Source organism: Varroa destructor, unplaced genomic scaffold, assembly GCF_002443255.2.
Source record: "Varroa destructor unplaced genomic scaffold, Vdes_3.0 BEIS01000002.1, whole genome shotgun sequence".
NCBI lineage: Eukaryota > Metazoa > Arthropoda > Arachnida > Mesostigmata > Varroidae > Varroa > Varroa destructor.
In genome coordinates, this window is record NW_019211455.1 from 42575064 (window position 1) to 42593033 (window position 17970).

The window sequence follows — 17970 nt, forward strand, 5'->3', positions numbered from 1 at the left end:
TGTGCTCGACTGACAGAGCTGCGACTATAAAAGCGACCAGGGCTCAAATCAAGCATTGAAAGATCTTCATTTTCTAAGACTCAATTTGTAGTTATGTCGTCGATACCTTGACACAGGATGATTTCGTAGATAATACATTCTTCTTGACGTGTTGCTGATCTGTCCTCGAGTATCGATGCATTCGGCGTCGGGATCCTTAAGTGTTTACAGTCAATACTATTCTATTCATGTTTATAAATGCAATGCTCATACTGAATTTTTGTTGCATCGCTGAAGTCGTATTGAAGCATTTGTCAACTTAATGAGGTTATTTGCTTAAAAATCACAAATAGACGTTTCTTTCGAGTGAAGTCATCAAAACGCTATGAAAGAACAAAAGATAGACATAATTAAAGTACGTAATTACGAAAATATAGCAGAATTTTTGAATTTCTCTATAGTAGAGTCTATGAACGAAGTAACGAAATAAAGCTATCGTCTTAAATCTTTAAGTAGAGGAAAATAATGTTCTAGAATATTATTAACAAAAAAAGGAGCATCATTATAGTACTCACGTTCATAATTAATAGGTTTCGCTTTCTTCGGATTACCGGTAATGTTAACCGTAACACTGGACTATTGGCATTCCTTTTACTTACATTAAACTGCACACATCTGCCCTTATATTCAGACCGTTACGTCCTGTAAACACAAAAACTAGCGGCAGACTCACTATAAATCACACTGAGCTACAATATTAGCTGTACTACAGAACTTTTTCGTATTTTACGTTCGGTACTTACGCAGCTAGGCGTTACTTTAGACAGCTGGCTCTCAGTACGAAGCGAAGCTTTATGTTTACGCCTGGACGCGCTTTAAGTTTCTCCTGCTCACGGGGACAGTTTCTGCCGCATAACCTATGCAATTAAAAATTTTGGCTAAAATCGGATTTTCTTAATATCTGGTGGTCTATAATGCGGCCACATCCTTGCCTCTGAAGCGTTATTTCAATTAGCTCGATATTCAATCGAGGGTTTCATTGAAGTGTTTTTTCCTTCATATATGGCTAGTTTGTATTCTAGTTGCCACGTGCTCTGCGAACGTGAAACAATTTACTCCGTTTTCTCGCTAAAAAAATAAGCTCAAAAAAAACATTGTCACATTTTAATGTTACTGGAAACTATTACAGCATCTGTCGTCAATCTAGCCTCTCTTTATCCAATAAACTTAATAACAAACTATAATTAACAAGGTGTTACAATACTTCATAACAATACAGCACATACATTTTATTATTCATTTGTTGTCGATACACCATGCAGTATTTCGCCGCTGACTGCGTCGGGGACTCTATTCTTTGTTTTCTGCTTAGAGTCGGAGTAATTGTTTAGGTCTTCATCGTAAACTATTTAGTTCTACTTCATCTTTTTCTTGTTCCCGTACTTCGTTCTACTTTCGTTGGCCTATATTAGCTTTGCCGTTTTTTTAGGGCCAGCACTATTTTGAAACTTTTCGCTCTATGCGACCCATTTCTCTTCACTATGCCATCTCTCACTGCTTTCATCAGCACTGTCATCAACAGAGTATATATATAGGCTTGTACACTAGAAAGCATTTTTAGCGCTGAAAAAACCTTTCGCGCCCTTTTTCGGTGACAATATTTTTTTCGACTCCTCACGTTCCATGACGCGACGAGGCGGGCTTAGCGTTAATTTTTAGTGCATTCTAGAATAATAATCTTTTCTATGTTCTTAAGACAATCCTTTTCATCTTTATATATATATATATATATATATATATATATATATATATATATATATAAACGGGTATGCTTTCTGCTGGTTTTGGCGTTTGCTGGCGGTGTCTAACACAATTCCTATTCTGTTTCTCTTTTCGTAGGTTGCCTCAAAAATCCTGTCTTTGTCCTTAATGCACATCTCGCCGTAATTCCACTAGATATAATTTGTGTTCGTTTTTGTTGTCTCCTCGAACTAGGAAGCTACGAACTAAACCGATTTCCCCTGAGGAATTACTTGTCACATAGTTTGTTCCTAGCGAAACTCACGTTCAAAATGGCTGCGGAAATTTTCGTGTGCACGAGAAGGTCATAAGCATATAGTCATCCTTTCATCTGAATGTAGAGTGGGACGGAAAGCTAAATAAATACACCATTTTATTCTTACTGTCCGTGCCAGTGATTAGTAATAGAAGCTAACCGTTATGGGGTGAAACGTACGCGAAGATTACCTTCAGTTCATTTCTATGTAATTTCGGTACGTTTGAACGTTTCCCATTGTTCTATACATATAGAGACCTTCATCTAAAATCTTCACAGATTCGTCACGCTCGGTCTCGTGGCGTCGTGGTCGCCACTGTTAAAAATCAATTTACAACAAGCTTTCTAATTGTTTTCGCCGGTTTAATAATCGCCTGTTATCTTGCGCAAGCTTCACTTGATCCATTATGTATATTGATATTATTGGTAATCTACATTTTGTTTTGTCATCCAAATTGCTTTATGATCCTCATATCAAAGCCATGTCACCAGTCGTTTTCCAGCCAAAAAGCGCTCGTATCATCGAATCAGTAGCGCTCACTCCGTAATGCCAACACAAAACGCAGTAATCGATCCAGCACCAGATACATATATAAAGCGGGCTTCAGATCAACTGATTAACCCATTACACCTCATCAAAAGCTGAGCTTAAAACAATAGCCTCTTGAAATACAACGACAAACGACAGCGCATTAATCCAACACATAGGCTTGTTTACTTATAGGCGCACTCTGTTGCGAATTTGGTATGTCTAGGTCCGTACAAGGGTCTGACTGACTCATCGCTTCGCGAAGCCCCTTTCTCGTGCGCAGGCAGACGATGGCGTTTTCCATCACTTCAATTAGCGCTCTTGTCAACATAAAATAAATGACAACATGAAATCTATCTCCGATTTTTATGTCAATGCACAGTTAATTTGCTGGCTAGCTTGCGTAACCTGGTCATCACTGCCGGCGCTGACGGTGACTACTTATTGTTCTGCGATGGACTTTCTTATGGCCTTCTTATTGTCGTAAAAATGATGATGATAACAGGGTGTTTATCTCGTCAAGGTTATTGTTATTATTTCATTTATTACATAGCAATCAGAGATAGGTTTTCCTGCACACTGAATCTTCTTTGCGATCATCGATCTGGCTAGTTTAAAACAGAAAAAGAGACTTGTCATGACGGTGCAACTGAAAATGTAACAATGAGCTTTATCTGACATTGAAGTAAAAAGGGGCCTTACATAAGCTGGACCTCAGCTTGTTGTCATCGTGATAGATATAGTGATGTTAGATCTCAGGTTCTTTCGCACCTCACTGAATTTCCATCAATCTGCTTCACTTAGGCGCTATAGCACCGCACCTATTTTCAACACCACTATTATAATCACGGTAATTGTTATATATAGTTATAATTACAATTATATTCATAATATTACCAGTCCTTCCGCTTAACTTACTTTATATATATATTGCGTGTGTGTGTTTATATACAGTTCTAGTTTCGGCTTCAGACCATTTCCATTTCTAAATTAGTTTCCTCTCATATATATGGTTCGAATTTGAAGCATCACACTAATGACCTTCACTTAACCAGTTTCACCATACCCCTATTCTCTAAATTAAACCTTCATTAAGCAGCATTTGGAAAGCTCTCTCCATGTCTGTCTTAGTCTTAATCTGTTCTTCCGCTTCGGGAAGCAGTAGGATCATGGTAAGCTGTTTGCGTACCGGTCACTGTTTCCTCTAGGGTGCAGAATGGACGACCTCTCAAGCTTCCTATCTGGAAAAGGCAGACAGGGATGATCTACAGGTCAACAAAGAGAGGATGCCACGGCGTATCATCAGAACTCAAGTTTTGCAGCAAGACGAAGCACACGAAGGATTGAACAAAGCAAAACAGTTTTAAGCTTTGTAAAGGTTTTCATCATTTTGGTAATCATCTTTACATTCAACCCTTGGAGACAAACTTTTTTTTCGCTGCCTACATAAACAATTTTACACGAGCACTCGATCCTTATTTTGAGAAAAGTGTCCTGAATTGCCATCACGTGACATTAGATTCGGCCAAATAGACAATTCGTGATTGCAGAATGACAAATTTACGTTTAACATCGAGCATTAGGAATTTACCCATAAATGAGCTGGTGAGATTTATCGTTCTCAACGATAATTCGTGTTCGTTGTTTTACTGCTTTTCACGTATGCAGCGATCGTACGAAGTCGGCGAAATCGTGAAGTGTATGCAGCACGCTCAGTGAATCGTATTCAGTTGAGAGTGGACAAGTTTTATTGTAGTGCCCGCAGCGATGACAAGTTACGCGGGGCGAACGCCCTTGTTCGCCCTAATTCAGATCGACAAAGAGCGTGATTTGCTATGTGGAGATGTGCCTATATCGTGACTCCACTAATGTTCGGCAGCCCCTGCTGTTTCGACAGTTGAAGGTTGTGGCTGCGCGAACGTCCCCGCGGCACCCATCGAGTTTCTGTATGAACCCGGTCCTGGTGGGCTCGCTGAGACGTCTGGTCCACTTAATTGCAGATTTGTGAGCCGCCGTTCTACTGCGGTTTTATCTGTAATACACGAGGACAACGATCAAGCATATATTAGTGGGTCTTCAAAGGCATAAATGTGCTGCTTGTTTATTACCACATAGATCGTTGCTATTGACACAAAACGAGCGAAATAAATGCCAATTAAATATACATTACTGTAATTGCAGTTTCTTCAATTTGTTTATATATGACTTCTTGGGTATCATAGAATCGTTTCGAACGTGAGTCAGATCAAACTGTTCGCGTAGCCCGTACATTTATAATATATGGGAAAAAAAATATAAGCTAACATACGAAACATGCACACTTAGGGTAATGATTGCGTTGTTAATCTTACACTTTGAGAGCAACAGTTTGTCTTCTTCCTTTTCTACCTGCTGGGCTAAACAGTGTAGAAGAATCTGAGCCGTCTGATACCTGAACACGTGGCAAAACGGGAATTAGACACACGCATATATGTATAAAAAACAACTAGCGACATATGATTAATTCGACATATATCCACATAGTAAAGTTATCATTCAGATTAACTACTACCCACTGTATCAGACATTAGCAGTTGGCCCTACAGAAAGCAATTAACATCCGTAGTGACGCTTACCTCTTAAAGCTCTCATGGGGTGAGCCAAACAACTCTTCTAAAGCCGCACTCTGACACATTTCAATAGCGTGATTGTACAACAGTCGGTCTGCCGACAAGTTCTGGAATACCTGCTTTCCCAAAAGCGATTGTCAAGGTTACCTAAACTGTTTTTGGCAAATTGTATTTTCGATTTGGAATGCAGCTCCTGCGACGAACAGATACTACTGCTTAAAAAATCGTTCCGTATAATCGCACCTATTTGATTATATGGGGAAACGAACAATACCGATTAAATTTGACTTTGAACACGTACGCACCTGAGGATCGGTAAGAGCCCGTCTCGTAAGACCGCCTGCCGCGTCACTTAAAGCAGTGCACTGCTGGACGCCCTGCTGTAGTTTCTGCCTCATCTGTCGTAAAAGGTCTTTCACTGTTGGGGACAATTGTAGACTCCCGTCGAGAATTCGCCGCTTGGCCAACTGCAGAGCCGATGATAATAGGTGGACTGCCCGTAAGTGAAGTACCAATTGTTCAGCCTGTCGGTACGACTCAAGGCTACAGCCCCGTCCCATTAGCTGGCTAGCGGGTTCATCTCTGTCGATAGGTTGACCGTTGCCCTGCTGTGACACAACCCTCACATCAGTTTGATTGGCAACCATTGGCTCGATATGATGTGCCAGTTCCCCGGCAGCTCGACTTTTTGCTAGCTCAAGGATGCAGACGACAAGGGCGTGCACAAAGTTCAGCTTTGCCAGCGTCTCGTTATGTGCTCGATCCAGAATTGTCTCCGGAGGCAACTCCGGAGCGACAAATAACTGAAGGTCGTTTGCCGAGGGTGGTGAGCCTTCAAATACTGAATCGTTGTAGCGTTTCTGTGCCACCTGTATTAATGCACTGGGCGATAGCGTGAACAGAGTGTTCACTGACCCCGATCTCTGCAGGCTGCGATCCGAGCTAGGCACGGATCCGCTACTTGTGCTACCCGGAGCACTTCCTGTACCTCCAGCGCCTGTTTCGCTGGCTAACTCCGGCAGGGTCATAGCGCGAGCACCAAGCGGATGGCCTCCGGCTGATGATCCGTGGTGGTGACCGACAATCCGAATAGGTGAAGACGCGAACGCTTGTCTTACAGCTGATCCCGGACCGTATGGAGGAGATGCTCCGCAGGGACTATTCATCATGAAGTTTGCGCTCGGTGGTGTGAGCTTCTCGACATCGGGAGTGCCGCGCGGAAGATTTGAATTGGACTGGCTCGGCGAAGCAGCTATTGAGCCTCGTTTTTCGTCGTTCATCTAAAAGTGGAATGGAACAGAAGAAAGGGTAATGAAGACTTACGTACTTGCTTTCGGAGCTCACCAATATTATCGTACGTTTGTTCTGAGAGCAACTGACGCATAAAAGCTACTAATTAATCTACTACAACAGTGTTAGATAGTGTCTGAAAATATGGAGAGTGCCCAGCTACAAAGTCCGTCCCATATCGTAAACATATCAAGAATTGAAAACTCTATGGCCCTAGAGACCCGGCGAGGAAAAGACCTTCGTATAATGTCTGTATGTGATAGTAGGGCTTTTCTGGTTAGACTAATTAGTTAATTTGTTCTCTAGTTGTCAACTTTGTAGCATCATATAGCACCCAGATACACATGCTAATAGAGACCACTTAGTCTGCACAGGTGTTGCACAGGCAATGGGTTTGTTATACCAACCTCCGCATTGAACTTTCGTAGACGGAGGCTCCTCGAAGGCACAGGGATCGGTTGAGTACGCGGAGGGGTTCCCGTTGACCGGGGAGGTGTTTGCTGTAGGAGGCAACAAAACAGATCGGCAAACCAAATGCATTCATTTACGTGAGTTCTACATATGTATCGTGCAGCGTAAAATGTATTCTAATATTTGTTTCACATTTTGCAAGTGGAGCACGAGCTTTAATAAAAAAAAAAAACCTAAATAAGGTCGACAACCTGGCAAGTTTACCATATCAGTACTACAAAACAAGCTCTTATCTCTTTTGTTTGCTGAGCTTCTTATTCAGCATTGGCAGGTGATTGCCTTATATTCTCCGTATACTGCATAATGGGAATCATGATAGCTATTACATGTTTCTTCACCGTCCTTTAGACTTAACGCAATATGACTTGCTTCAAATGGCCGGTAGATGTTAAGTGATGACGAACAGAAAATAAGTTACGTATTAATCAGCATACTATCTATATTTAGGCTGCAATATTGCTTAACACACACCACAAAGTAAAGCGCGCCCGCCACTCGAAAAAAACCACAGCTAGATATTACAGGTGCTCGCCCTTGAAGACGCCCTGCGCCACCAGCAGCTGTCGGAGCCATTATATCAAATCTGCAGGCTTACTAAGTTAAATCCAAACATAGTCAGATACGCAATCTCGAAATTATCATTCGATTACTGAAGCCGTGCGCGCTGGTAGAAATTTTCGCAGTCTACAAAGTTTAGGAGTTCATGGAAAAAACAGTACCAACAATTTTGCACAAAGTTCCGTTTTTCCGTGCACAAAGATCGAGTTTCAAACAGAGTGTTGATTCTAATTTATCGCATTAACCAGTACGATGTCGTTTGGTTAATTACTTTCTGTCGAAACGTTATTCTCAGAAAAACGGTTCACTACAATCTAACTGTCGTTGGAATGGTTTACGCTTTTCCCACGTCACAACACAGAGTACGCCATCTAGATTCAGCCGGTCAATTTGACTGCATTGTGATATCTGCCATACACTAACCCGTAGTTGATACTCTATGATGCAATTTTTGTAACCAATGATCTGAACAGTGGAAGGGGGAAAGACACCGTTTCGAAAAGGACTCTACGACTGTGATAATCTTGCATCGCTCGTACTGTGACTGCTCACCCTGTTGCCACAACCTTCATCAGCCGATAACCCGGTTGTAAGACCGGCTTGTGAGCAGTCGTTTAGCATCAAAGACAAACAAGCCTGTGCAAGACATCTCCGTGAAGTCAGGCTCTGGCCAGGCAGGGTACAGCCTATCATTGTTAAGGCTTCGGGTTAGACGATCACAGAGGGAAAGAGACATTACCGATTGAACTGCTTCCATGTTGCGTGCGTGGTGCATTAAGACGTCCATAACTTTCGCTCACAAAGACATTTGAACGATTGACATAGTCAGGTCAGAGTTAATAGGCAAAGAAGGACGAAGTTTTTAGGCTTTTTAAGTTCCGAATGTTTAGACGATTTCCCTCCATTCTTTTCCCTTAAACCACGACGAGGTAAGAGGTGAGCAAATACGGTACGGTCCCAGATGGCAGAGAGCGATACGATCACATATGCAGTCATGCAGAAGCATACATATATATATATATATATATTAGACAACAGACTATTAAAGCTTTGATGAGAATAAAAATAACCTTTGCTGATTCGAACTCTACTATCAATATGAATATGAAGATCTGCATTAGCATTATAGCTTTGGAAGTTCTTCAAACTGGACTTATTTTGGAAATACTTGGAAAAAAAAATGAATTTAATTCTATTACTTTAATTTTCTTGTAACACTCGTAGCAACAACATTGGCTGACATTGTCACGTGTAGCAGAATCATGTTTTATCACTACATATTGCTGGTGCCGTACTGTTGTGCATCGCACTAAAACTAGGTAGCATTTGATTTTAATTGCCTAATGGATCTATATATAATCATATTGTGTATGGTACATAATACTATCTATCAACTGAACAAGTCGTATAAGAGTATAAGCTGTTGGATTACCTGTTGTGGCCACTGGTCGGTGCAGAGTTCGTTCTCCACCAGCACATAGTCCTGTTCTTCGGGTGACGAGACCATCGACTGTTTTGTTTGGCTGAGTTTCGGGTAGACATTCATAGGTAACCCCGGTGTACCCCAGTGGCCTCCGGAAGAGGGCGACGATGGAAGTAGTGGTGTACCTAAAAATAACAGCAGTTAAAGTGTACTCATATCCGCTTGAATCGGTCATACTGTCACAGAGTTATTTCAATGACTACCGATTCGGCTGTTGGCTGTTGATGCATATGAGGACTTGTTGTAAAGATGACTGTTGTCAAAAATCTTTACCATAGGGTGAAACAAGTGGCGAATTAGAACAGCTTCCGCGTCGTGGAACAGGCACAGGACTCGAACCCGGCTGCTTCGATGACACCGTCAAGAACGGGTGTAAAAAGAACGTGTCAAAATCGATTCGATCCTTGGCGTTCCGTTTCAACAGACCTGTACAATTCAACAAGGTCAACGGACATAACACGAGAAAACCAGCCAGATGTCTAATTCACATCCCTCACCAATTCTCCTATCAGTGCTGTTGTGGAAAATGTATTTATTAATATGTTAATTTACCCGACAAACGTCGTACCCTATCGATTATACGGGTTTCTTGTGTTTAAGACTGGTCACAAATATTATTTAATGATAGAAACAAAAATTTACTAATTCAAGGGCAATATTGGACCTCGACTATCGGAGAGTCGCTTACCTCATGGCTGCTGTTAATCGTAGCTGCAACAGTGTTTAGCCTAAAGAAACGCTAAAGCCGCGACTTATGAGACAATCCAGCCATCCGAGATTTGTCGTGTTACCTCTAATGGTCGTTGATAATTAGCTGAATGTGGCTCATTAAAATCGCGTCTAAAATGGGTCTTGTCCGCTTATAGCGAATAGTGTTAAACCTTACCCTGCAACAGGGCGGCAAGCTCAGGCGAAGTACCCTGCGGAATTTTGGGCGATAGGCTCGGACTTTTCTCGTAGAAATGCTTCAGGGCCTGGGGACTCTGGGCCCGAAAAGGAGCTGAACCCGTGAGGCACTGGAATACTATAGTACCGATGGACCAGAGGTCAGCCTTGGCATCGTATTGTAGGGACATTATGACCTGCATGATATGTAGATTATTAGTTAGTATTTGTCCATGTTAAGTTAGTTTCTTAATATTATCAAGAGTATATTACTGTACAATTTCTCTGGTGACGTTTGCAAACAAGAAATGAGTCCTAATGATGCGTAAAAAGGCCTACATTACACATCGTAGGAGAGTGCAGTTGACATGTGTAGATTGACATTAGCTGTACTTTACTAACCTCGGGGGCCATGTACATCGGTGAACCGCATAGTGTGGCTGCCATGACGCCATCCTGAAGAAATCGAGCGAACCCGAAATCCGCAATCTGAAATTGAAAAAAAAAAATAGATTCTATCGTTTAAGATTGGTGGTAAATAATAGACGTTTTAGAACCTACATTATCATTAAGAAACGTAAAATCAGTATCGTTTGAATTATATCTTGTCAACGTTTTCCTACCTTCGTATTCAAATTTGTTCAAAACAGCAATGTACAGGTTCATTGTAAAATACATCACGCTATAGTTTCACCATCCACAACGGTACACAGAGTTTCTGAATGAAATGTTTCTGATTCTCGACACGACGATACGGTTAAAGTATGGAACGACAATTCGTAGATTGTCCTTTTATCCTATTCAAGAGGAACGTGATCACATTAAACGTCTCCGCATATATTTTACAACGTCAAAACCGAACGACCTCCAAACATATGAAGATATTTACCTTGAGTGTAATGTCAGCCGGCGTTGGATTCTGTTTATCATGACAAAGCAGAATATTCTGAGGTTTCAAATCACGATGGACTATTCCCTTAGCAAAGAGGGCTTTCATTGCCCCAGCGATCTGCTTTAGGAACAATCGGATTGTATTTTCCGACAAAGTCCCTTTTGTATGGAGATAGTCGGCGAGATCTCCACCATTACAATACTGCAATTTAGAAAAACTTAGCTAGTTAGATGTATCTGAATGATCGTGGGAGTTCAGAATCGTGTTTAGACGAGCAGGAACGAATCCAGCCAACATGTCTGAGCACTATATTAATGTATGATAGAAACATTGGTTCTATAACATGTCCTGCATAATACGGGTACTAGAAAAAAGTCGAGTTGGCTCAGAGTGCTCAATAGTTTCTCGATACATCGTATGGTTTCGCAATATGTGTGATCAATTATCAGGACCTAGGATCCCTTATTCCTCTACGCACAGAATCGATACCTGCCTCCATAACAAGATAGAAAAACCTCGGCGTCTCCTTGCAGTCGAGTAAAGCAACTACATTTTCATGCTGTAACTGCGATAGCTCCTTGAGGATCTTGATCTCTTTGCCGAGCAAGTTGGCCGAGCTTTTCGAGACATTCTTCTTGGTAATGCTCTTTACCGCGACAGCTATTTCGGGCTCCTGCAAATAACAGGCAAATAACTATTAGTACAACTTCAAATAATCTATAAACATAAAAATAAAATGCACGAAGCAAAAAAACAAACTCGGGACGTTTTTGTCGCACTTAGTCTTCTGCATAGGGGAAATAAAGGGTTTCACGGCAGACAAGGTTCGAGATTTAGATCGAGAGAAACAGTTGACGATTTATCATATAATATTTGTAGCTGTAGCAGTTTATTGATATAATAAACATAAATAAAATAAATGAGGTACGCCATGTGTTCATTCGTTTTATTGAAACAATCTGTTCAGTGCTTTACGTGCAGCTATCATGCTTTGCCTCGGATAATAGCTTTGACTCTGTTCTTCTGCAACATCATCATCATTATTTAAACGTGCTGGAAGGGGCAAGCCGTCTGAAGCAGTGCCTAAGAAGGATAGCGGGAGTACGTTGCGAAGCATTTATTCCTGAGTGTCAAGTGGAAGCTCGAACCAAGTGCTCTAACGATTGCACTGAGATAAGAACTGAAAAGAGGTCTCTGACAATACTAACGGGTAGATCTGTCATTGAACGTAACGACGACCATGCGAAAAGCCGACGTTAACGAGCGGAGTATACCCGAACCATTCTCAATATATATATATATATATATAGGGTTGAGAAAATCGCAGCTAAATGGTCCCAATATGAATCTCTTTTACAACAGTAACGCGTAGTCTACGGCTGGTTAGCTGGGCATTGACCTGCCTCTTTGAAGTAACAGCCATTTAAATGTATAGAGAAAAAGAAATCTAAAGGTTATCTCGCAACTGCAAGCAAATCGGGTTTGGAGCACGCAAATTAAGTTATAAGGAGGAAAGAAGGGACACTAATGGAATCCGTCTCTTGATACGTTGATGGAAATACATGTCCGATAGTGCACACTTTTATAATGATAAACTAGATTTGTGCGTCTGGTACGGCCGTTTCATTTTCGGTGACTATAACTGACAAAATGATGAAATTTAAGTTGAGTGGAAGTTTTTGTTCGTTTTCGCTTAAAACTTCTATTCAAACGGTAATTGTGATGAAAGCCGTATATGCAGATATAAAAGACATTGTGACGTTAGATTCGAAAGTGCATAGCCAAAATAGATTAGCGTAGTGCTGTTTAGTGTCAGCTTTTCTTGTTTTACGATAGGCCTTAGTAGCGATGTAGTTATTGTAGTGTCATTTCAAAAATGTCCGGATTGGGGAAATGGTCAATATGGGCAATTTCGAGGGACCCAGAAGGAATTATAATTACAAACACCATTGTAATTTCTAGTACTCGGACTTTTACTAAAATCCAAATGGTTCGCAATTTAAATTCTTCTTATAGGCATAATAGACATACATAAGTTAATAGGCAAACCTATGTTTAGTACACAATGATGGGCCAGCGTGTTATATGAGGGAACCTTTGGTAAACAGTTTCGAACAATTGCAGATCGACTAGATTACCATCAAACCTTTGTCCACGATAGGATAAGGTTAGCTGAAAGTTTATGGACGGGATGTGTTGTTTCAGCGAATAGCACTAACACCCTTGTCAGAATATATAATCAAACAGACATGTTGAAGCTTGATTGATTGAAGTATTTGATTGTAGTTTAGGAATACTGTAATTACAACATATATATATATATATATATATATATATATATATATATATATATATATATGTGTGTGGGTTTCTATCTATATGCGCATCTGGGCCCCTCAAACTAGTGCAAACTAGTGAAAGCTATCTATAACAGGTGCGACTGCGAGGCCACCAATATTTTCCAGTGTTTATATCATTGTAGAAACGCTAAGCGAAAAAGCCATGAGCAATATCGTTTCGGCAAAACGTATTACGCTCCCGGCAACAAAGAATCAAGACCGTTCAGATGCCACCACGTTATTGACCATACAACTGTCGATCGTAGGCCTCCGTTCAATGTGACTGAAAAGTTGGAAAAAGTTGCTCCGTTTGTTATTGAATCAGGTCCGTTTTCGGGTTTCGAAGGGTTCTGTGAAAGTTTTACTTCTTTGCCCCATCACCATGAAGTAGCAGTTTAAAAATTACGACGAACTTTATGTTCGATAAAATAATAATATTCAAAAGATACACCACAGCACATGTGATGTATACAATCATCAGAATTTATCGGACAGTTTCTATTACTCCGGTCAGTTCAATTCAATGGAGAGGCAGAACCATACGAATTTTTACTATATGCTGGTCTGTACCCTATGGCACTGAAAATACATTCAACCAAAGGTAAACCGATGACCAATGCGACTTCTGGGAACGTGACCATTGACTACTGACTTGATACAATATATCTGAATCAGTCTTATTTATGCTGCTTGTTAGCAACAAAGAATTTACGCGTATGTACATGAATCAGCTAGATAAAATCAGTAAAATAATGGATGCATCATCATCGAATAACTTAAAAAAAATATCTTGACCTTTAAGAACAAAAGTACTGTGTTGTCATTCCTGGTAGCGACGGTATTGTCACTATATGAGAAGATTATTTATCGGATTTATGTCTTTAGCATGTGGCCGGCAGCATGCAACTGTTTTACTACTTACTGCCCTGCGACGACCCTTATAAACCACGGCAAACGCCCCATGACCAATGAGATCCTTGGTAGAATATTCGTAATCGCCAATGGCCTCCATGCCTACCGCTGCCAGCTTTCAGCCAAGCATGCTCTTCCGTTTGTGGCGGGATTAATACGTTCGTATAGGGCGTTCTATATAGTCACAGAAAACGAGAAACACAGATATAAGCACAATGTAACACTTAGTCAAACTTTTAATGTTCGAATTACGTTTAATTATAGTTTTAGCCGTATATCTAATATTAATAAATGCAATCAATAGCAGATAATCCAAAATCGGCGTCCTGTTCAACAACAATGTACTACTTCGATTCGTAACTTCCTCTGAAGGTTTGTATTCGTCATCCCTAACATTAAAACAAACGAGTTACCAATGATAGACGTAACGAGCTAAAATTAATCAATGGAGGGTAATGAGCTTGCCCCTACGGCAGGTAGTTCTGGGATCCGGGGGTTTAGTTAACAACTAAGAACGTACACGCACCGCACGAAAATAGACAAGCTACGCTTTCGTCGGAACCATCTCTACGATGCAGCAGATGATGCAAGCGACCCCTCGTTAGCCGCCCGTGTTTCAACGCTTTCTGTAACGAGCACCCAAAATAGCGTAACTGCAATTGTTTCACTGCTGATGCCGTGGTCGGTTTGGTAATACCGTCATTTTTTGTGTTGGCTCTCTCTTCCGCGCGTTCTGGGAGTATAACGTATTACGCATTGCTTTTCCTATAGTATACCTATGGAATTGCTTTTCTGTTTTATTTAATTATCGGGTTTGCTTCTCCGTTGATTTTATCGCTTGTGGTCAGTTTGTCCTCGACGTACCCCCTTCAATTGGCTAGGTATACCCGGTCCTCCTGTGCCTTTGGTGCGGCACATATATTCCAGCAGGCACAGAGCCAAATATCGTCGCTAGACATTACAGCCGTTCATTCACATGTGGACATATGTGAAATCGGCATCAGATTTAATACGTAACAAAGCACTGATCTTGCCCTACTACGATTCGGTTGTTGCCGTTTCCCCTTGATCGAACTCGAACTGTAGTCCATTCCGGGCATTATTAACTACCAGTCTGCCTGTATACGTAGTAAACTATGTACCAAGCGAATACTGGCCTTAGCACCCCCGTAAGTACAAACTATTGTTTTTCCTTTGTGACAGGGTCTAGAGACGTAACTGCCTCTCGAGGCCGCTAAAAGCAGCTGACTGCCGGTGGTTTACCCTTAAGGGGCAACAATTTTACACTTGTATTCTTTCTCTGCACACAGGTGGATTCCAGCAAAGCTATTGCAGGTTTCACAGTTTCTGCAATGGGTAATATGTTGTAATCTGCTCTGATACTGCTGCTGTCGATTTTCGCATTCAGTCGTGATTCGCAGCCAATACTAACAATCACCCTTTGCCGCTGGTCACACTTTACCTGATACTTACAGGCAGTCCTGTCACGAAGTTGCCAGGAACTATCCCTGTGCTACTGGCTGGTTACAGTAGATAAAACACTGGTGACAGGCACGAACCACATGAAATCCTCCTTTTGTTGCGTTTACCTCAAACACAGCAAGCTATACGGTAGACTAATAGATGAGCAACGAAATTCTGCTTCTTCTTAGAACAACAGCGTCAGCCCTAGTCAAGTGGTGCCAGCCAGCTGCTCGCCTCATTGCCCTCGTTCAATGCTATACAATGTTGTTACTCCTCGATGGGATCGCCGACAGCTTCTTTGTTTCGTCTGTAACTATTAGCTGGATTCGGGGACTACTGCTGCTACTACTGTTGCTACTCCAGTGTGTTCTGCCCGTTCTGCTGCTGCTGCTGCTGCGAGTACTGCGATGGCCGCTTTCGAAGCGCAGCTCGAGTGAAGCTGGAGAATGATTATGCTGGCGAGTGGACAGCCGCGCTTATGCTGCGACTGAGACAGATGCTGCTAATGATGCTGTGGTTGTGCTGTAGCAGGACGAAAAACTACCGAGACCGATTGGCAACGGGCCGCTAAACGCGATGATACTTACGGCAGCAACAAACTACGCCCGCTGTGTGCAGTGGGCACATTAAGCTTATGGTTAACGGTAAGCGGAGTTGTGCAAGCAATGGAAAGACAGATATTTTAGAACGGCGCCAGAATCTAATACATGTATCGGAAGTGGCGGGAAAGACTGGCGGGCCAAGCGATGGGTGATCATAAAGAGATTAAAGGATAGTTGCTAAAAAGTGGTTTAAGATGAAAGAAGTTGTGGAGTTTTCGACTAAACCGAAGCCGATTGAATGCTGCGGAAGATATTAAAGTATAAAAATGTACAGGGGCGAAAGACTTTGGGAAATAAGGAAAATATGGGACATGTCGTAAATATGTTATTTTGTATGTAAAAATTAGGTGGAACTGATAAAGGTTCGATAAATGCATATTATGTATGTGTAACTGTTGTAGAAGGTTATCGGAATGAGGATCTACATACGTCAAACTAGTCATAATTTAGTCACAATCAAGTATTGATCCTACGAACCGATAGAAGTATATTAGAATACAGAATATGGCTAGCTATCAGCTACCTAACAAAGGAGAACAACAAAACCAGACAAGCAAAACAAAATATCGATAAATTATAGCAATTGTTACTATTTATGAACGCCATACTGCCCTAGTATGGAATATAAGATCGAGCGAAGTGACGATTCCAATATTTATTTAAAACGAATTGCACCCTATAAATATATATATATATATATATATATATATATATATATATATATATAACAGAGGCCATTGATCGACTAGATGTGAATTTATTCTTTTGATTATGATGTATAATGTTGGGACGTCCGATAAATAACTATTTTTAAGTAAAATTCGGCTGAATTTGCCCCACCAAGATGTTGGTCCCTTTCAACACTATGTTTCTAAAGAATCTATGTATTATCATAATAGTTGTTGGGTTCAGACGGACTAGCAAAAGTTGAAATCAGTCCAAATCACCCTCGAATAAAGCTACCAAACCAGGTGTGAACAGGCGACAGTGAGCCGCACACATGTAAGCGGTAACTCCTACCAGAATAGGTCCATTTGCAAGGCCATTCTTACGTAGCAGCATTAGGGAGCTACTTACTTTTAATAAATATTCCAGACAATTTTTTTCAATTAGTGTTTTTTGCGTATAATAACACTGTTGTAATATTTGATTCGAGTATGATTTTTTTAGACGTTCACGTAAGTTATGCTACGTGCAAAAAGAGCTTTTATGTAAAAGTTCATAATCTCAATCAGAAGTGTTTGCTTTTGCATAACAAACTTCGAGCCCTATCTCTAAAAATTAGAGAAAAAATCCATTTACCTGGTTCGTTACTCAACACTTTTTACTCTCGGTCAATAGACGAGCTTGCAAAAGATACAGTTGCAAGCTGTAAACAAATGTTATTTAAGCGCACGATAATCACATCGTTGAAGAAATTTAAAAATGAAGATTTTTAGGAAATTCTGTCATGCGTATTTGCCAAAATTTCGCGATGGCCATACGTTCTTGCGCATCTGGATATATGCGTATGGGTGCCTCGCTTCCACGATATAGGCTTACATATATGCATGTTACCAGTGCTTCACAGCATTCGAAGTTTCGCCAGGTACGCCCCCAGTAACGATGCTATGAGCGAAGAATTCTTTCGAAATGTGGTTATGCAAGAATTTATATTTCTTTAACAGGCAAAGCCTATCAAATGATATGACCTCAATGCTAAGAGATTTTGCCAGACCCTATACACAGGAGGCAGTTACGTTTGAAATTTTGGTATCGTTTTTATCAATTTTCAGCGGAACAGAATATGAAAAAAAATCGTTTGCTTTATTATTCTTTCTATTCTAATAGTGCATTTTAATTAGGTAAAACACTATCATTTAAAATTGTATTTTGGTAGAGTTGACTATCACTCAGACCAG

General features: G+C 40.8%; 1 protein-coding gene across 8 annotated transcripts; it reads right to left on the reverse strand.

The window, feature by feature from the left end:
• Positions 1-1240: 1240 nt before the first annotated feature.
• Positions 1241-17598, reverse strand: Atg1 (serine/threonine-protein kinase unc-51-like protein Atg1). Of its 8 annotated transcripts, none has more exons than XR_015322390.1 (14): positions 15477-16032; positions 14014-14177; positions 11246-11425; positions 10750-10953; positions 10263-10349; positions 9862-10057; positions 9249-9401; positions 8925-9100; positions 6871-6963; positions 5479-6453; positions 5180-5289; positions 4916-4995; positions 4156-4596; positions 1241-3805 (listed from the first exon to the last, which is right to left on the reverse strand). XR_015322390.1 is itself a non-coding variant. In XM_022791883.2 (14 exons), exons 3-14 carry the CDS (start codon positions 14101-14103, stop codon positions 4430-4432), a joined length of 2511 nt encoding a protein of 836 aa, XP_022647618.1. In that variant the 5' UTR covers positions 14104-14177; positions 14530-14629; positions 15477-16032; the 3' UTR covers positions 1241-4429. The 8 variants fall into 8 exon arrangements, 7 of the variants coding, with proteins under 7 accessions (XP_022647618.1, XP_022647620.1, XP_086837925.1 ...); XM_022791883.2 differs by adding an exon at positions 14530-14629 and having other exon boundaries at positions 1241-4596; XM_022791885.2 differs by lacking the exon at positions 15477-16032 and adding an exon at positions 17372-17598 and having other exon boundaries at positions 1241-4596.
• Positions 17599-17970: the final 372 nt, after the last annotated feature.

Bases quoted from the DNA above. Each gene is read 5' to 3' on its own strand.
- Atg1 (XM_022791885.2), bottom strand. From the start codon at position 14,103: ATGGAGGCCATTGGCGATTACGAATATTCTACCAAGGATCTCATTGGT. The intron at 10,350-10,749 runs GTAAATATCTTC...TTTCAATTTCAG, and splicing joins CGGCTGACATTACACTCAAG to ATTGCGGATTTCGGGTTCGC. The intron at 4,597-4,915 runs GTAAGATTAACA...CGTGTATTACAG, and splicing joins CAAACTGTTGCTCTCAAAGT to ATAAAACCGCAGTAGAACGG.